The following is a 21,453-nucleotide window of genomic DNA, read 5'->3' on the forward strand; positions in this document are numbered from 1 at the left end:
AGGATAGATTTTTTGTAGGTGGTTAGTCTAGAGCTATACTCTATAAGCGCCTGTGGCTCATAGGCTTTACACCACTGTCTTTCGTACTGACGGAGGGTTCGTTTCAGTTCCTTTAGATCCTCCGTGAACCAGGGGACTCCGTTCCCCTTGTTTTCCACTCTTACTTTACAGGCCGCGCTAGCCTGTTGATGGCTGCTCTGAGTTGGTTGGAAATGGATTCACTTCTCTCCTCGAGATCCTCTGGCCAAGTAATCCTTGGTGGGTCGCCTCGAAAAACATCCCCCAGGCTCTCCTCCTCCATTTTGTTCCAGCTATGCACCATATTCTAATTAGGAGGGGGGTGCATGGGACGGCTAGCCTGGGAGATCTGGAGGCTAATCAGGAAGTGGTCAAACCAACCACAGGGTAGAATATCCATCAATGTAACCTGTGGCTGAGTGGACCAAATGAGGTCTAAAGTGTGGCCTTTCTCGTGGGTGGAGGTGTTCACAAGCTGCTGTAGCCCCATTGTGGATATAGTTTCTTCCAGCTATTGTGCCTGTGTCTCTCTCAGTTGTTGGTCCCAATGGTAGTTATGGTTATATTAAGTTAATGGTAATATGTCACACCTTGTCACATGCCGTGCACAGGCAGACAGAGCTAGAGCCCGAAATGGTGTCTGAAGGATGAGTGGGGAGGTAGATGACACATGAGATTGCTGGTGGCTACAGATTTCCTCATAGCTAAAGGAGATTTAGTATGGAATGGCATTGGAGATCCATGCGAGATCCATGCTAGCCCCATCAGTTGGACTCGAGTAAGGGACTACTGAGCGGTTTGTATATAAATCCAGGCTCTTCCCCCTGGGCTCTTCCCCCTCCGCCTGGGACGACTCCTGGTGGCCTCCCGCCCTGGGCACCGCACCCAAACCGACAGACCATGCACGCAACCTGGGCTTCATCCTGGACTCCTCCCTCTCCATGACCAGGCAAGTCAACAACGTCTCCTCGGCGTGCTTCAACATCCTACGCATGCTACGGAAGATCTTCCGGTGGATCCCCACCGAGACCAGGAAGACCGTCACCCAGGCCCTCGTCACCAGCCGACTGGACTACGGCAACGCCCTCTACGCCGGTACCACCGCCAAGCTCCAGAAGAGACTCCAGCGGATCCAGAACGCCTCAGCCAGACTCATCCTCGACATCCCACGAACCAGCCACATCACCGGACATCTGAGAGACCTTCACTGGCTCCCCGTCAACAAAAGAATCACCTTCCGCCTCCTCACCCACGCACACAAAGCCCTACACGACCAAGGCCCGAGCTACCTCAACAGCCGGATCAACTTCTACGCTCCCAAACGCCACCTCCGATCAGCCAACCACGCCCTCGCCGCCGTCCCCCGCATCCGAAGAGCGACTACAGGAGGAAGGTCCTTCTCCTACCTGGCCGCCAAGACCTGGAACTCCCTCCCTCCCGACCTGCGCCTGACCCAAGACCACCTCTCCTTCAGGAAGAAGCTGAAGACCTGGCTGTTCGAGCAGTAGCGGCACCCCCCCCCCCCCCCAGCGCCTTGAGACCCTACGGGTATGTAGCGCGCTCTATAAGTGTCACTGATTGATTGATTGAAGGGGCTGCCCAGAGAGACACAGCAATGTATGGAGGGATTGGCTGAACTATTCAATGACTGTTAATGAGTAACACTTTACTTATGTTGAAGTCGTCTGTGTAAAAGATTGGCACACGTTGGGAGGATCCTCGCTGTATCATGTATCTTTCTAACTACTGTTCCTATTTATTTTATTTATTTATTTATTAAGCAACTTGTATCGCGCAGACTAAACCCGAAGGTATCAAGGCGCCTATCAAAATCAATAAACAGAAAATACAGAATACCACTACGGGTATGCAAGTGTGAAAAGATGAGTTTTAAGCGCGGATCTAAAAGTTTGCAAAGAGGGGCTAGATCTTACTTCCAGAGGGAGGGCATTCCACCACTTGGGTGCCAGAAAGGAAAAGGCCTTACCTCCCCATCTTGCTTTTCTGACACGGGGTACAGAGAGGAGGAGTTTGTGACTGGAGCGAAGATTCCTACTAGGGTTATGCCGAGAAAGAATGGATCCCATGCTTGTAGGGCTGGGTTTAGCAAGAGCTTTATACACCAGGCACATGGATTTGAAAAGGATCCGGTATTTAACGGGGAGCCAGTGCAGTTGTTTTCGGGCTTCAGTGGCAGAGGCACGCTTTGGTAGATCAAGAGCAAATCTCGCTGCCGCGTTCTGGACCACCTGCAAGCGCTGTAGGTGACTCTTGTTAAGCCCTGCATACAGCGCATTGCAGTAGTCCAATCGCGAGCCCAGAAAAGCGACAGCAAGTTGCTTTCTTGCCTGGGGTGACAAGAAGTGCCTGATTTTCCTCAGTGTGTGGATAATCCCCCAGCAGGTCGAAACAGTCCTGTTGACCTGTTGGCACATACTGAGGTTGGGGTCGATCATAACTCCCAAGTTTTTTGCTGACAAGGTGGGCTCGGGACATGCGCCCAGCGAGTTCGGCCACCACTCCGCCGACCAGATCGATTCCTTTCCTCCAAAAACCATCACCTCCGTCTTCTCCCCATTCAGCTTTAGTGAGTTGTGGATCATCCACTGGCCAACTGCCTCCATAGTTGCTGGTGTGCAAGCTACGTTTAAAAAAAGCAATAAAGAAGGTTATAAAGAATTATCAGGAGAGCTGAGGAAAGTATGGCATAGTGCCTCACAAGTAAGGGTGTACAAAACTAGTTTTTCCAGTGACATTTTGCACCTTTTCTCCCATGCATTTTTTTCAAAATAGGCTATTCTTTGCAAAATTTTAAGTAACTGGATTTTTTTTTTGCAACTCGGAACAACCTTGCCGAATCATTCCCTAAATTCACCCAACAAGAAAGAGACAGGCACTTTTTGTAGAAACCAACTTTGTTTTTTCTAAATACAGTTTAGTTGGTCCTACTTGAAGTTTTCTTCTAAATCTGGCTAAACCAAGTGAAAATTTATACCTGGCCTGATGCCAGGGTTTGGATTCTAGCAAGGCTCTAATTATGCCACAATTCGGATTATATTGACTGATGAAAATACCAGCATTCTATTTCTGTCAAACATCTGAATATTCACAGGCTTTGTTTATGAATCACCTCTTTTAAAACAGAGTTTTGATCCCAGCAGGGCTCGGAATAGCCCAATGCTTTTATTATGGCGGAGTTCTGATTACAGCAAACTTCAGGAAATGCCACTGCACTAACTGTACCATTGCTACATTGCTCTCTTACTTACTTTAATTTTTGAAGAATCATCTTTAAGTATTCCCTTGATTTCACAAACTGTTACTGTAAATAAACTCAGATTATATTTGCAGTCCAGTGCCTAGGTAGTCAATTGAAGATAAACAAGTTCACTCATGGTCTGACTTTCTATGCTGGAGCACATTGTTTAATTATTGAGCAAATCCCTTCATCTGATTGTGCTTCAGTTCTCTTGTTTGCCACAATTGTGAATATATACAGTAAGACATATATAAGTGACTGGTTTACATTTTACAATTAAATGAACATCACAAGTTCAAGTCAGAGTCAAAATGTTATGGCCCCGATTCTTAGATACCAGTAAGTGTGCCTTATACATGAAAACATTGGTTTTAAACTCACAGAAGGAATTAAATACATGAGGATTTTCCTGTGAGCACATCTACTCATGGTGCTGGAGGCAGTAAGACAGTGGTACTACAGGGCTGAAATGCCTTATGCACAACCACAAACCTGCATTCACCAACTCCTTACCAACTCATCACCAGCGTGGAAAAACTTGGAAATTCACTTTGTGCAGGAGTAAAAGGTTTTTCAAGATAGAAAAGAGCTTCTGCCTCCAGAAAACAAGGTGCATACAGGAAATGGAGTTTCTCCATTGAGGAAGATTCTGTGTATATTTGCTTATGCCAAATTGGATTTCACAAATGTTTGCTAGGAGTGTGGTTTGTAAGAGTGGAGAAGTGTGGCTCACTGGTTAGAGCAGGCAGACCCTGAAGCACAGGTCAGACCCGGGACCAGGGTTCAATTCCCGACGCGGCAGGGTCTTGAGCTCAAATGTCCATGGACTCGATAATTCTCGCATCGGTGCCTGACCTAATCATGGGTTCACACTCTGCAACTCTGGGCATTAAGCTTGCTTAATCTCCACAACGGCCCCCGCGCCGGGATGCCTGGCTTTCACCTTGGGGATGCCCTGTAGGGGCTATCTCACAGGGAAAAGCCAGGACGGGTTCCCAAGGCAAGCGCGGAGATACCCCTTCGGGGGTCGATTATGGCGCTATATAAGAAACATAATAATAATAATAATAGGCCCACTTCTGTAAACTCTTGTGAATTCTTGCAAGTCTTAAAACTGCACCAGTGGTTGTTCATAGAACAGTGGGTGCACTTTTATGACTATTAAAGAAAGGGGCCCTTTTTTTATGTTTTACTTGTTACCCCTTAATTGATTAAACTGAATATCCATCGGGCCTTGAAAAATCAAAAAAATGTTAATAGACTCGCAGGTCTAGTAACTTGAATAATCTACTCGATCTAACTGTAATGTACTTGAACCATAAACTGGTCTCATTATGTCATCCTAAGCAAATATTTTATTTTGCAGAGCCACCTTTTTCTTCATTGCCACATTTGAGAGTTCCTTCCAATATGTGAGTTCAGAATTCCTGCTGTAGAAAAAAGCAATTTAGTTTGATATAATAGATTCAATGTTTGCTTCGTGCATAATAAGAATCTAGCCCACATACCCATGACCCCTTATTTGCCTCTTAGTTCACTAATAATTTTGCCATCAGGACAGAGGCAGGAATGTTTCTCAGTTCTTTTTTTAAAAATCACTTTTAATAAATATAGTACTAAAGCAAGAGGTGGTAGGGCACTGTCATTTACAAACAGCACATTTTCCATTGAAATAGCCTTAAACATTCTCACTAACATGCAGCTTTATAAAACTATATAGTGTAAAACATTAATCTATGGAAATAGTTTTAGGTTTCAGCAAATATATAAATCATTTGCACATCACAAAGTAAATTGTTCTGATTTGTTTTCATCCTATTAAGATATTTTCTTTCCATCACACACACAAAAACAAGGGCTTTCATAACTACGGAAATGTATTTTGAAATGCTAGCACAGTTCACTTTTTAGCTATTTACATATGTGTTAGACTAAAACATGGCATTCTACAGCCTTTCATTTCACAGTTTTTGTAGAGCATGTTTGTCAGACAGTTCACTTTACAAAATCCTTCAACTTTGCAGTCAGAGCAAGAAAGGTAAATGTAGATGTAAATTGATTTGACCTTTGCCTCTGAACACAGAAAAAATGTGACAAGATAAAAACAAAAGATTTAAAGGCATCTTTAATGCTCCTTCAGTTTGTGAATGAACAAAACACCTGTTGTTTGTCACCTCCCCAGAAGGGGTGAGCAGGCCCTAAATATAGATGGCCCGGATAAAATCTGTCTGGGAGTGGGCGAGTAGATTTGTTGAGGCCTGTAATTTTATTTTTTAAATGATGGCATGCATAAAACATGTTTTATTACTTGAGGCTACTTGTGAGGTGCGTTTTGGCATCCTGCGTGTTTTTAAACTTGTTATCTGATATTGTTACTGTGTGCACTTTCGTGTCTGGTTAAATTGCACTTATAATATTTTTAGCATACTTACCTTCTGGCCCGTATTTCTTGCCAATTTTTATTCTGCTCGAGACGCCCCGGTCCACCGCAGCCATTTAGGCTGATTGTTGTGGAGGGCGCCCGAACGCTTCAGGGAAGTCCTCACTTCCGGTTCTTGCGGCTAGCTGCCATCTTGGTCGGCGGTCTAGCTGTTTTTACCCTCCCAGCACCTCGAGTATTTATTCGGGCTCCTGAGTGTGCTCTGGCTGCTACTTGTGAGGTGCGTTTGGCATCCTGCGTGTTTTTAAACTTGCTATCTGATATTGTTACTGTCAAGGCAGAGTATTTTGCATCCATTATATTAAAGAGCTCTAATAAATCCAGGGACATTTTTAAAATAGTAAAAGATCTGACTAACCCTGAGTGTACCATGAGCAAAATTAAACCGTCCCAGGAATTGTGTGATGGACTGGCATGTTTTTTCCTAGATAAAATAAATAAAATTGTGGAAATGAAGAAGGAACATTCTCAACCTACCTCAGCGGCCCAGACAGGGGGGGGCCAGAGGACTAAATGAGGAGGGCGCTATTGAGATAGTCGCTTCCGGGGTCTCCCTGGAAAAGTTTCAAACTCCGTCGGAGGAGTTTGCTAGGGTGGCCTTAGGGGTTTCTTTTGGCTCCCCTTTGGACCCACTACCCCATAGGCTGATGAAGGAGTTTGGGACAGAGATCTTTCCCATTCTACGACACCTATGCTGACAGTCTATTGACACAGGGATTGTGCCTGTGGAATGGAAGCGGGCTGGTATTACTCCACTTTTGAAGAAATCTACCCTTGACCCATGCAGCTATAAGAACTACCGACCAATTTCCCTCCTGCCTTACCCAATCAAGGTCCTGGAACTTCTGGTTAGCAGGACCTTGTCCCAATATTTGGAGACTAATAACATCTTGGAAGGGGAACAGTTCGGTTTTCGCCCGGGTCATGGGACAGAATCCGCCTTAGTGGTGGTGTTGGATGACCTTTGGAGGCGGATGGACAGGGGCCAGTCGACTTGTCCGCCGCATTCGATACAGTGAACCACGACACTCTGCTCTCAAGGCTGGAGACCTTTGGAGTGAAAGGAGTAGCACTTAGGTGGCTGCGATCTTATCTGTCGTATAGACAGGTGGTGGCACTCCCCCCGTACCGGTCAGAAATGGTGGAAGTTCCTCATGGGGTACCGCAGGGGTCGTCAATTAGCCCTATTTTGTTTAATGCGAATATGCAACCCTTGTTGGGTATCATTAAGGCATATAACATCAGCGTGATTAATTATGCTGACGATACGCAGCTGTTGATATCTCTGGCGGGGGACCAGGCGGAATCATTGGACTGTTTTCATGCATGCAATGACAAAGTGGCTGAAGGCAAACTCCCTCCAGTTTAACAGTGGGAAAACGGAGGTCCTGCAGTGTAGGACGGGGGTGATTGTCCGAAGCCTGCCAATAGATTTCAGGCCCCTAACTTCAGATGGCACACTGACCTCAGTGAACACGATACGTAACCTGGGAGTCAGTTTTAATGAGAATCTTAACCTGGAGACCCATGTTAATAAATTGGTGGGAACTTGTTTTTCCATAATTCGGGGTCTTCGTAAGGTGCTGCCGCTGCTGCCTATTCAGTGTAGAGCAACGGTGGTTAGGAGTACCATCCTTAGCCGCCTGGATTACTGCAATGCCTTGCTTCTGGAATCTCCGGGGAATTTGATTACCAGACTACAAAGAATCCAGGCGGCAGCAGCCAAGCTAGCACTTTCCCGACCTCGCGGCTCCTCAACAACACAAGCACTGGAGGATCTACATTGGCTCCCAGTAGCCCAACTGATCCGTTTTAAATCCTTGTGCATTGTGTATAAAGCCCTTTATGGACAAGGCCCTAAGCCACTTCAGGATAGATTTCAGTGGTACAAGCCTACACGGAATTCCCGCTCCGCTACTACCAACTGCGTAAGAGTGCCCAAAATAAGGAGGGTGACCCAGGGAGGAAGAGCCTTCAACGTGGCAGCGGCTCGCCTTTGGAACAACCTCCCCTTAGAAATTAGGAGAACATAAGACCTGGTTATTCCCCTGGATATAATATGCTTCTCCGTGGGGGGGGGGTAGAAGTAGATTCTCTGGATAACATGCCGCTCTCTCATGGTGTAGCTGACAGCCGCTGGGCTGTATAGTTCTCTTAGCGCCAGGATGCCCGTAGGGTTATAGTGCGCTCTACAAGTGTTTATAATAATAATAATAATGCCATAAAGACATGGTATTTAAAGTTGTCCTTTAAAATTTCACAGTAGTTTAGTAAAAGTGCCTGTGATTTCTGTTCTTTTTAGGGCTCGGCCTACGTCACCACGAAGTGGGGCGGAGCTTCGAGCTCTATTGTTATAAAAAAAAAAAAGGTTTCTTTAGGGCTCGGGCCAGAAACATTCCAAACATTCCTTAGTGTTTTATGGCATCTGCATAGTGATTCGTCTTCGCTGTGCTGTCTTTTTAGTAGCCTTGATGCGATAGGCTATATGTGATTTGCGTCCGCCATTGTGGGCATTTTCTCTGCGGTTTCGCACACGGCCGTCCATAAATATCAATTAGGAGCTGTCAGGGTGCCCGATCACGGCAGAGATAATTCAAAACATATGCCTGCAGTGGCGCGCGCGCGAGGCCGAGAGCTGAGCACGATGACTCCATGCCACAGTGTAAGAAAGCGTCCGCAAAAAAAAGTGAAAAAGCGACCACCAGGAGTCCCTCTAATCAGCCCCTGCTGCCATTCTCCTGCTGCCCTGGGTGGTCCTCTTATAATGTTTACCATTGATCGGGCTTTTCTTGTTTACTAAATCCTGTGACCTCCCTTCCTTCCTAAACACGGCTCGCGGATGCGGAAGCGCGATGGCTGGTGTTGTCTCAGAGTGATAAGCGGCTCTGGCTTCAGCAGCGCGCGGACGGGTCTGGGGTGTGTGTGTGTGCGTTTTATGTGTGCCCTCCTCTTCATGGACACGGCGTGTGGTGTGCTCCCCACGGGAGAGAGCGCGAGGGACGTGAAAAGTGAGGAGTGTTTATAGTGGGTTGAAGAGGAGAAGCCCCTCGGATAGTGAACAGACCAAGTAAGTTTCGAGTCCCGGGAAACTATTGAAAGACCCGAACTTTTGCGTGAGGAGGAGAGGGGGGGAAGGGGGGGGGGCTTTAGGAGTTCATGCGGGAAGAGGAACTCGGGAACTGTGGGGGGGGGTAACTTCTTAGGGTTGTGTATTTTTTTTTCTCGTGAAGTTAATACAAGGACAGCTGTGCAGCTCTAGACAAAATCAGGATGTGACATCACGCAGGAAAAAAAGTGCAAGAGAGCAGGCAGCTTCTTTTTTCATTGGAAACCGAAGGAAGGCACACTTCCAGGGGCTGGTCACTGTGGAACACGGGGGCCTGGCACAAGGGGGCTCTTAAATCCAGGTCCTGGCTTCAAATCGCAGCGAGGGCCAGTCTGAAAACCACTAATGTGCGAGGAAGGTAAGTGTGAAAGTTTTTCACTGCCAACTTCTTCGAGGTGCCTGACAGGGGGCGCCTTCCCATGTGCCCCTTGGCAGCAGGTGTAACTGCGACCAATGCTTTATTGCACAAGTAAAGTGGCATTTGTGAAAAGCACAGGGCTGCAAGGCACTGTTTCCGAGCTGCCACTGCAGCGACGCGCTGGCAGGGCGAGGCGCCTTATCTTCAAGTTCAGCTGTGAGGTGTGCGCTGGGCTGGGAGGGGTGTCTCTGTGGTGAACGTGGGACTGGGACGGGAGAGGCAGCTGCCACTGCGGACTGGGGGCACCTGTGTTGTGAGCGTGGGGCTCCGAGGGGCAGCTGTATGTGGGGGTGGGGCTGTGCTCGCGTGTAGTTACTGAGCCGTATCTCGGGCCGCCTGGAAGAAGCCGAGCGTGTGTAAATATTTCGACGCCCTGCGCTTCCAGTGTAACGTGAACCTGTCATTCTGCTGATGGAAATGTCTAGTCTGACGCAGGGCCCCTCCCCGACTCCCCCGAGGCACGCGACAAGGCAAGGTTTCAACCCTGTCATTAAGCACCAGTCTTCGAGGGGGCTGACATCTAATGTCATGCTGTGTGCTGTTTAACTCACTCATTTATATGTAATTGTGATGTGTGAATAGTTCTGCTGTGTCACTCTACAAGCACACTTACTGATTATTTCATAAGCTTCTTGTCTCGTAATATGCAGTTGTTAGGACACGTGCACACAAGATACCAAGCTAGAAATGTCGGCAAAGATATTAGTCTGGTGTTTTACTTACAATGCAGCCGAACAGTTGAATGCCTGAATGAGTTTTGGGAGGATCCGATTGTAAACTTCTCAACTCTTAATTGAATGAGTAAGAATCCACTTGACCACTGTGTTTTTAGAATGGTTTATTTATTCCTGATAAAATCAAATGTAGATTTTCATTGACTCTTTATATAGGTGTACTATAGGTCCTACTGAGCCGACACGTGTTTCGCTTTGGCCAGACTAAGCATCAGACTTTTTCGGTACATTCTAGGTTGGCCACTAGAAAGGAGGCCCAAGGGTTTGGGAGTTGTTGTTTTTAGGTTTAATTAAAGTATTTTTCCTTCTTTGTTCTGTGATACAGTTCTGAAATTACGGTTGTTTTAAGATTATGCATTTTCTCTCATTCTAAAGGAGGTTGTTTCTTCATAACGGGGTTTCGCACATTGCTGGCTTATTTACTCACGCAGTCAAACACTTCAACTTACCCACTCTAACTCACTCACTTTACACTGACTCATACAGTCAGACACTCGCTCCTTTCACTTACTCATTTACTCGCTGAACTACTCTAAATCATGCACCCGCTAACTCAGTTGTTCTTCATATTTTCACTTTTGTGGACCAGCACTTAATTGTTACTGGAGCCTCGGGATCTCCCCACTGAATCATTATCGGAATCTGGGGACTCCCACTTAGTCATTACTGGAAGCCGAGGACCCTGGCCTACCCATTTTTGATGGTCTGAATCTCAAAACAGTACACAAAAACTAAAGAAAGAAGCTTTCATCAACCCAAAACACAGATAAAATATTTTATTAAATTCACAAAGAAATAAAAAAAATACAGTTTTAATTTTAATGAGAAGGTTGGAGTTTGTCTAAATTAAATTTAGCCCACACATTGTGCATAGTTTTTTCTGTTTGATGCACGTGCACTGGTCCCACAACTTAATCTGAGGATTCTAACTTAATTTCTATCCTCCAATTTCAAATTCCTAAACATTTACAGAACATTTTAAAATGTTCAATTATACATGTTGCTTCTTTATTTATATACACGTTATTAATCTGCTAATATTATTTAACTTTCTAAATTGTGGTGGACCATCTGAGTATGTTTTGTGGTCCTCCAGGGTTCCCTGGACCATGGGTTAAGAAGCACTACTCTAACTCACTGACTATATGGCTTTCTGATAAACACACTCACTCATAGTCCCATGTACACGCTCACTCATTCAGTTGCTCACTCACAGTGCTTGCTATATTGACAATACACCAGCATATTTCAGAACCACTCCCTCAAACAATACTCTAAGACTTGTTCATATTTGGTGACTTTCAAGGTAGACAATAAAAAATAGATTTAAACCACTATTTCTGTAGAGACAGTTTTAGCGTCTATTTGCAACCGACCGATTGTATCCAGTAGAGATTCAGGGCGGGTTTGTTGTCTTTACCGTGCTCATAATTCAGTGGCTCTCTTGCCAAATCTCAAGTCTCTGCTCCTGATTTCATTACTCTCCTCCCTATTCTTGTGCTTGTCCTACCCAAGGAGCATTTCTGACTCATTGTGTTTTGATTGGTTGAGGTGTATCCTTCTATTGCTGTTGTCAGACCTGGTGTTGCAGTGCATGTGACACTATTTTTTCTTCTTCATTCTGCTGCCTCTTGCTCCCTCTCCATTCCCACCTTCTTGCTCTCATTATTTTAAACAAATGATGAGCACCCTCCCAAGCATCCTCTTGCCCCCAGCCACCTTCCCCCTACCGCCAGCTCATGTCTATTTCTATTTATGCACTTTGTAGAGCGGATAGTGACCCAAAGGCATCCCAGCACTGAAACAAGAGGTGGCCCCACCCTGTAGCAGAAAGAGAGCCGGGATGGCAGCCAGGTGGAGATTCGACGACCAAAGTGCTCAGTTGGGGTTGTAACGAATGACCAGTGAGTGCAGAGTGACAGTGAGTGCAGACTGAGTGCAGAGTGACAGTGAGTGCAGGCTGAGTGCAGAGTGACAGTGAGTGCAGACTGAGTGCAGAGTGACAGTGAGTGCAGACTGAGTGCAGAGTGACAGTGAGTGCAGACTGAGTGCAGAGTGACAGTGAGTGCAGAGTGACAGTGAGTGCAGAGTGACAGTGAGTGCAGAGTGACAGCAGAGTGACAGTGAGTGCAGAGTGACAGTGACTGCAGAGTGACAGTGAGTGCAGAGTGACAGTGATTGCAGAGTGACAGTGAGTGCAGAGTGACAGTGAGTGCAGAGTGACAGTGAGTGCAGACTGAGTGCAGGGTGACAGTGAGTGCAGAGTGACAGTGAGTGACAGTGATTGCACAGTGACAGTGATTGCAGAGTGAGTTTAGAGTGACAGTGAGTTTAGAGTGACAGTGAGTTTAGAGTGACAGTGAGTGCAGAGTGACAGTGAGTGCAGACTGAGTGCAGAGTGACAGTGAGTGCAGACTGAGTGCAGAGTGACAGTGAGTGCAGACTGAGTGCAGAGTGACAGTGAGTTCAGAGTGAGTGCAGAGACAGTGAGTGAAGAGTGCAGAGTGACAGTGAGTACAGAGTGAGTGCAGAGATACTGAGTGCAGAGTGAGTGCAGAGTGACAGCAGAGTGACAGTGAGTGCAGAGTGACAGTGAGTGCAGAGTGACAGTGAGTGCAGAGTGACAGTGACTGCAGAGTGACAGTGAGTGCAGTGTGTGAGTGTGCAGGGTGAACAGTGTGTAAGTGTGCAGGGTGAACAGTGTGTAAGTGTGCAGGGTGCACATTGTGTGAGTGTGCAAGATGAGTGTGCAGGATGAACAGTGTGTGACTATGCAGGGTGAACAGTGTGAGTGTGCAGTGTGAGCAGTGTGTGAATGTGTAGGGGCAGTGTGTGAGTGTGCAGGAAACAAACACTCAAAGTAAGTCCACCACACACATACATAACACCACACACATAAGACCACACACACCATACACACACATACACCACACACACATACCACACACCACACACACACCACACACACACCACATACACACCACACACACATACACGACACACACATACCACACACACACCACTCTCTCACCACCACACACTGATCACCATTCACCACAACACACTCACCCCCACAGACTCACCCCCACAGACTCACCACTACAAACACAACCACACACACCCACACACACAACAACACAACACCAGCCGTCAGTGCACGCTTTCACCAGGGCCAAACACCACCAGCCATCAATGCACTCTTTCACCAAGCACAAACACCATCAGGGGTACAACACCAGCCAGCCGTCAGTGCATGCTTTTACAAGGCGCACTCACCAGCAACCGTCAGTGCACGCTTTCACCAAACACACACACCATCAGCCATCTGTGCACGCTTTTACCAAAGCACACACCCACCAGCCGTCAGTGCACCCTTCCACCAGGCACACACACCTCCAGCCGCCAGTGCACTCTTCCACCAAGCACGCACCACCAGCCATCAGTGCACGCATTAATTGTTAACGCTTCCACAAATAACTATTTTAGCAATCGCAGTATGGTACACTTTACTTTTAAACATATTCATCTAAAGCACAGCATGCCACCATTGCTAAAATTACAATCCAACCCACATAATTCCACTACACACCACATGCACAATGCCATTAGCTCAAACTCAAATAAAACCGAGCCCGATTGCATTTCTAATGCTTGTTTTCAAATTGCAGATAGTAAGTACATTTTATTTAATTGTTCTTGTATTTGTATATAATCAAGGAGCATTCTGGCGGGGTTATAAATGGTCACAATTGTTACATTTAGCAAACGTATATATATATGTTCCACTGTCAGTAATGCAAGCCGAGTGTACAGTTGTTTTTCCTTAGTATGCAACCTTGATTGTTTGTAAAGGCTGTGCATTAACAAACCGTATAAACAATTCTGAAAATATAGAACATAACTTGTCTGCATATTGGATACAGATGGAGCCCTGGCAGCAGACAATACTCTTCCCCCACAACCAAATAGCACGCATTAAATTGGCAGCCAATGCAGAAAATAACAATAATAAACCTAAAAAAATGTTGTCCACGATCACAAACAGTATATCATGGCCACTGGGCAATAGAAATTGCACATCCCTGAATATCTGGCTCTATGGGAAGAAGGCATCGGGCTAGATTTGAATCACGTATATAGAACTACCTTCAACAATCGTAATACAAGCCTCCTTGTTTTCCATCTTCATAACTAAACGTACATAACTCACCTGCTCTAACAAGTCTCACACATTTCCATTCATACTATTTTACTCAGGCCATTTAGCATCAAATACCCTATAGGCCACTGGTGTTGTAAACCAGACAAATGCTCTTAAAGCATCTACAATGCATAAACATACTTCATTTCTCTTCCACTCGACTTAAATTGTTCTTTGAGGTGACTCCAAATGAAATGTGTCACTTTGAAATCAGTTACATCAATTCCCCATTCAGCAATGCATTACAGGAATACTAGATTCAGGCATGCTTCTTCAGGGGAAATCTCTTTCAATCTGTTCATTTCAATGACGGTGTGATACATTCCACCTAGAATCACCTTAAAAACATGTTTTACGTCGAGTCCTACGGCATTTTAATACTTTCCCAGAGTATTACCAACTTGTCCCCGCTGCTTTGCAAAGGTGGCTGACTTTACATAGATACTTTGATTCTGCCCACGTTTTAGGCCCCTTTGGACCTACATAGTGAACACGCTTTCTTCAATTACAGTCAAACCAATCCCGCTAGGTTGGCCCCTGATTGCGCCGGGAGCGTACTACGCTCCAAAATAGTAGCCACGAAATTTGCTAACCTGGCTCTAATCCATCCTTGCCAAGAAAGCCCTCACTTCCCAATGGAAGTCCAAAACCCCCTTCTATGGCTGCCTGGTTACGAACTCTCCTTAAATAGGATAGTGTGCAGAGTTTGGCCATATGGTTTACACCCAACATGAGATTAACACAGATTTCGTAACCCATTTGCGTAGAATATACTCTGAGCCCCAGTCACCCGCCGCCCCTCAGGTTGTGGCAGCCTATCTAGCTGAGGTGGAATTGCCCTGCATAGACTCCGAAAGTCAGGAGTCTTTAGGGGCCCCGTACAGAGGGGAAGAGATTCGGGCCGCAATCGCCCATCTGAAGACAGCTAAATCCCCTGGGATGGATGGCCTAGCGGCTGAGCTCTACAAAGAGTAAGGGGGGGGGTCTTGATCCCTAAATTTCTGGAAATCATGGCGGAAGCTAGCGAAAGCGGCATTCTCCCAGACTCCATGCGCGAAGCGCTGATAGTGATAATCCCCAAACCGGGGAAAGACCCCCTGCTCCCCAGTTCTTATCGGCCAATTTCCATGCTAAACGTGGCTCTTAAAATTATTAGCCAAGTGTTGGCAAGTAGGCTCCTTTCATATCTCCGGCAACTGGTACATCACCAGTTTGGTTTTATACCAGGCACGAATACACTACTGAATATCCGCTGTCTCGCACATGTTATGCAATCATTGGAGGAAAGTGCCCAACAGAGCACCTTAGCGTTCCTTGATATCAAACAAGCGTTCAACTTGATCCGATGGGACTATTTATGGCAGGTGCTTCTAAATAAGGGACTGGGGGAGTGTTTCGTAAATTGGGTAAAACTACTTTATGCTCGCCTGGTGGCGAGGGTTTGCAGGGGATGGTAACTGTCACACACAATGTCCATAGAGAGAGGGACGCGACAGGGATGCCCGCATTCCCCCTTGCTATTCGCCCTGGCAATGGAGCCACTGGCATGTTATCTTCATAAGGTGATCCAGGGGCAGGGCATTTGGGTGGGTGGTATGGAACATATTGTGTCACTGTACGCCGATGATGCCTTGATATACCTGCAACGACTGACTCGGTCATTGCTGTCTTTAATAGCTGCGCTGACTCAATTTGCTGAAGCATCCGGGCTTTACACTAATAAAGCAAAAAAACAACTGTATGCGATTGGGTCGGTGAACGACTGGGACGGAGCTCAGCTCCCAGAATTGGGACTTCCATAGGTGGCGGATACTCTGGGTTATCTGGGGATATGGATAGGTAGGGATGAGTCCACATTTTACCAACACAATATGGGGAGGATACTACGGCGTCTCCGGGGCAGGCTTGCCTTCTGAAACACACTCAAACTCTCCCTGATGGGTAAGATCGCCCTGATAAAGATGGTGGTCCTGCCTAAATGTCTCTTCACAATGCAGGGTTCCTTCTTTGAACTCCTGCATTGGGTATTTAAGGACTTGGACACACTGATCATTCTATTGCTATGGAAAGGCAAACGGAGTCGGGTTAGCCTGGAGGTTATGAAACGTAGGTGGGGCAAAGGAGGTTTAGGAATCCCGGATCTGGAACTCTATTACTTTGCATCGCAACTCCAACATGCTATAGCCTGGCTGGACTCGGACCCCTCTTGGGAAAGGGCCTACCTGGCAGACACCTATGGGGACCAACAGTTGGGAGCTCTTCTCTGGCGGGCGGGGTGCAGCTGGACCAATGTCACCCACTGGTGCGGCTATTAGCCATAATATGGAACCGAGTAGTCCGCAGACTTATCAGGGACAGACCGTTTGCCCCAGAGGCAGATTTCTGGCTTATGCCGGCCTTCGCTCAAATTGAGCGGGTTATGTCAACTGATAAATGGAAAGGGGGGGATGCCTTATGCTGTCAGACCTCTATCCAGACAATAAATTCATCACCTATCAGGAGGCAGTGGCTACCTTTGAGCTGGGGTCAGGGCAATTCCTGCAGTATGCAAAAATAGCGGCAACTGCACAACAATTGTGGCCTTTGTTCCCAGAGGCCCCGGGGCACACACATACTCTGGTCACCATGATCACCATGGCAGGAGCGTGGAAGTTTGTTACCCACCTTTATAGGGCTCTGAAGGAGAATAAAAAGAATGGAACCCTAAATATAGAGGAGAAATGGCAGCGGTTGTGTCCGCAGGAGATCAGGTCACGAGACTGGGAAAAATCCATGAGAGTGTGCGGAAGGTGTCAGTATGCAATCGATTCAAACAAATCCAGTATAACATAGTACACATGACCTATCTCTCACCCAGGCGGCTTCATGTCGTTAATAGTTCCAGAGATCGACATTGCCCTAGAGGTCGCCACACGCAGGCGGATATCCCGCATATGGTGTGGACCTGTCCAACGATCCAGAAGTACTGGATGGCGGTCCTAGAGAACTTGACCAGAATTACAGGGTGGAAGATTGACATGGATCCACGCCCTTGTCTTCTGGGCCTGATTCCCCGTGATCCTAAACGTAAGACTTGTAGGCGATTTCTGGTTCTGGGACTTGTTATAGTTTGAAGGCGCATAGCAATCCATTGGTTAACCCAGCAAGGGCCCTTATTGGCGAAATGGAAAACAGATTTGAGGGAGTGGGCCCTGGCCGAAGAGAGGCAGCATATGGGTAGCACCAGAAGGGATGACAAACTACCTGAGGTATTACTGAGTTAGAGCCAATACTGAATATGGTCAGTTATAGTCAATTTATTTCTCCTGTAATATGCAAAAAACAGTATAACATTTACAGTGAATATTTGGCAGCAACAATGTGAATCAACACTGGGAGAAGGTGAAATGTTATCCCCATATGCCACCAGCTCTAGTGACTGCCATTTAGAACAAGTAAAAACATAAATTGTTTCCTGGCCATGCATCCACTTTTGGAACAAACTTCATGTTCCCATCCTGCAAGCAGGGTCACTGTGTATCTAGATGGCAAGAGGGATCACTGAATTAAATACTCGCGTGCGACATACTTTTATCCTTTTTAGGTTGGTACCATTTAATTGGTTTATATTAATGCATATTTGCAACACTTAGAAATGGCGTAAATGTAGTATAATGCACTACATAAAAATCAGGTTATTTTTTAGAATGGTTATTCAATATCTTGCTCAAATAACAAAGACTGTGCATGCTTTCAATAAAAGTATAGAAACCATCTCTTATCCGTTTGAGCCACCATTTAATACCATATGCCACCCTCAGAGGTATCAACATCAGTATACATTATTATTTGTATAGCAATGAAGTTCTAGAAGCAATACGTAAAATTGCCATTTTTGTCTGAAGTATAAAAATGTATAAGTGAAAGCCACAGTCAATGGGGTGTGCCACTGGAGCACAGTACTTGCGTACACAGTGGTGGTAGATCATGGTGGCTGTTCATTTGCTGAACCAATGTACACACCTTGTGAGGATTAGCTAAGTACTGTAAATATTTTAGTACTTGAGATACACACCTCCACGTGGCTTTGAAGAATCGTGCCCTTCAATGACGACAGCAATGCCCCTTTCTTCCAATCTGGTCCTCCATTTTTCAATAATACTCAATGAATTGTCCTAAAGAAAAGGATATGTTGATCAAAATAAAAGAAAATACTGTGCATTTAAGATATGGAACATACAAAATAAAGTAATCACACATAAAATTTGACTTTTTTTTTTTAAACAGATTTTATTGAGTTTGCACATACATTGCAGCACTCCGCGCTCCGAAGTTAACTGCACATCAAATATAGAGCATCAAGCAATTGGCAATCTATACAGTATTTTGGATATGAATGATTCATCAAACTGAGTAACTTTCCCCCCTCCGATCCCCCCAAGCCCTCCCCCCAACCCCCAACTCCCCCCACCCGGATTCCACCCACCCCAGTCGCACGACATCATCTCACAGGTCCTCCAACGCAAACTGCGGTCCAGCATGATATGTGTACTTTTCGTGTGGCCCTTCTATCCCACCTCCTGATCCATCTCTCGGTCCACTGGAGGCTCCAGCCAAAGGCCCCTATGCTCTGCCCACCTCTTCCATATGTTGTAGTGCTTTCGTGGGCACCCGCGAGCTACGAAAATTGGCTGTTCCAGCCCCATACAGAAATCCAGCCCCTTCTTCCACACCAGGACTGAGGGAGGCCGGGGGTCCTTCCATGCCTTGGCCACATCCCTCTTGGCCAGGGTAAGACCCAGCAACAGAAGATTTCTTTTATATATGTTGCCCCCCACCCCTTCCAGAACATGTAGCAAGCCTAAATACGGTGTGCGTAGAAGCTCCCACCCTAGGACCTCTGACAGGCAATCCCACACCCCATTCCAAAACCTGGCCAGCGAAACACAGCTCCATCCCGTATGTATCAGTGTCCCCACCTCCCTGCCACACCGGTGACAGTCTGGGGAAGCAATAAGGCCCGCCCGCCACAACCTTTCCCTCGTGAAATAGACTCTATGTAGGTATTTAAATTGGATTAGTCACAACCGTATCGCTATGGCCACACCCCTGGGAGCCGCCAGCGCCTCAAGCCAATCCTCCTCCTCAAGTGCCCCTACATCCCTCTCCCACGACTCCCGGCGCTTCAACAGTGTATTGGAGCAATGTATAACTAGTGTACGATAAATACGGGAAATCTTTTTTTCCCCCAAATCTCCCATAAAGACTTTGGCCTCCAGTGGGCTAAATTCCGGCAGGGAATCAAGACCTTCATGACTTGGTGCGATGGCGTGGCTGAACTGTAGGTATCTAAAGAACTAGGACCGATGCAAATCGTACTCCTCACATAAATCTTGGAAGGACTTAAGCGTTGTTCCTGACATTACATTCCCCAAGGATGAGATACCAATGTCGTCCCAGGCCCTGAAGCCCTGGAGAGACCTCAACGCAGGTAGGCGACCATTGTGCCACAGTGGGGTCTCCTGTGTCAACCTGCCCCACCATCCCATGCGACGCAAGACCTGTCTCCAAATTTGAAAAACCACCTGGGTGGTCGGCGGCAGTCCCTTTCGCAACTGCGCCGCGTAAAGGACCGTATGCAAAGTATTGGAACCCATGAGGCGTCGCTCCAGGGCGTACGCCGGGTCTCCCCTATCTCCATACCACCACTCATTTAGAATGAAGAGATGGGAGGCCTGATAGTATGAAAGGATATTGGAGGTCGCCAAGCCCCCATCGTAGGTGGACAGAAAACAGGTGTGCAGCGCTACCCGCAACACTCCCCTGGCACACAAAAATTGTCCCAGTGCCGAATCCACTTGCCGGAACCACTGAGTTGAGATCGGGTATGGGTGATTCTGTAATTGGTAGAGTAAGTGGGGAAGGGCCACCATTTTAAAGATGGCCGACCTGCCATAAATAGTAAGGGGCATTCGGGACCACGTCTTCATCTCCGACCGGACCCTGTCCCAAACCGGTACCAGGTTGCCCTCCCAGGATATCGCAGGACTCGCTGAGATGAACACCCCCAAGTACTTGATGCCCTCCACCGCCACCTGCAGAGTGGACGCCCAGTCCCCAACATTTGAGTTCCCCCCCAGCACCCATAGGGTCGATTTACGAGGATTCAGATACAACCCGGAGGTTTCACCGAATATTTGCATATTTTCAAGTAGGCGCGGCCCCGACCTGCCTAGATGTGTGAGAAAGAACAGGACGTCATCGGCATAAAGAGCGATCTTATCAGTCAGGCCCTGCTCCCACACAAAACCGTGAAGCTGCGCATCCAATCGCACCCAAGCCGCCAAAGGCTCCATGGCCAGGGCGAACAGGTACGGTGAAAGGGGGCACCCCTGCCGTGTGCTGCGCCCAATGGAGAATTTGGAAGATATGGCCCCTGCAACCCTAACCGAAGCTGTCAAGTCTGTATATAACAATTTCAAATAGGATATGAAGTGAGGCCCCAGGTTGATTCTAGGCAAAAGCGCAAGCAAATAAACCCAGCTCAGGGAATCAAAGGCTCTGTCTATATCTGCCAAGAGAAGCGCCACCTGGACCCCAGTGCCTTGTATTGCTGCTACCGCAACATGAGCCCTGCGTATATTGTGCCTGGTCGCCCTATTGGGCATGAACCCGGCCTGGTCTGGGTGCACTAACCCTGTAATATGGGGCAAAAGACGATTGGCCAACTCTTTAGCCAAGATCTTAGCTTCAACATTTAGGAGGGATAAGGGGCGGTACGAAGCATGCTGCTCCGGAGGCCTGCCTTGTTTGTGAAACACCACCACCTCTGCATGGCACCAATCCGCAGGTGTATAGTGTGTACCTAACAATAGGTGATACCTCTTATAGAATTCACTAGGGAACCCGTTAGGCCCAGGGGCTTTCCCGGTGTTAAGCTCCCCCAGTGCCTGTCCCAGCTCTTCTTCCGTTAGAGGGAGCTCAAGGCGATCTCGTACCTCATCCGTCACAGCACGTGGTGGCAAGTCCGCAATCAATTTGTCCACCATATCTGCCGGTAGGCACTCATTCGGGGCATATTGGGTCGCGTAATACGCCGCGAAACTCTCTGCTAATTCCAGAGGATCCGTAATTGGATCCCCGGCCATATCCAGGAGACCCGGTAGGGTCTGCACCTGGAAAGTGTTTTGACGGAGACGGTGTAGCATTGTCCCCTACTTGCCTCCCCATTGATAAATCCTGCTACGCGTCGCCAACCACACCTGCCGCGCCTCGTCCAACAGTATCGACGCATAGGA

General features: G+C 47.1%; 1 protein-coding gene across 1 annotated transcript in view; it reads right to left on the minus strand.

The window, feature by feature from the left end:
- QTGAL (queuosine-tRNA galactosyltransferase) overlaps positions 1 to 21,453 on the minus strand; it is a 2,104,007-nt gene that overhangs the window by 2,039,465 nt on the left and 43,089 nt on the right. The window contains exon 3 of the mRNA XM_086930605.1: positions 18,231 to 18,330. Coding sequence (XP_086786731.1) covers positions 18,231 to 18,330 — 100 coding nt within the window. The remainder of the gene's footprint in view (positions 1 to 18,230; positions 18,331 to 21,453) is intronic.

The sequence above is a fragment of the Lissotriton vulgaris genome, chromosome 7 (assembly GCF_964263255.1).
Source record: "Lissotriton vulgaris chromosome 7, aLisVul1.2, whole genome shotgun sequence".
Classification (NCBI taxonomy): domain Eukaryota; kingdom Metazoa; phylum Chordata; class Amphibia; order Caudata; family Salamandridae; genus Lissotriton; species Lissotriton vulgaris.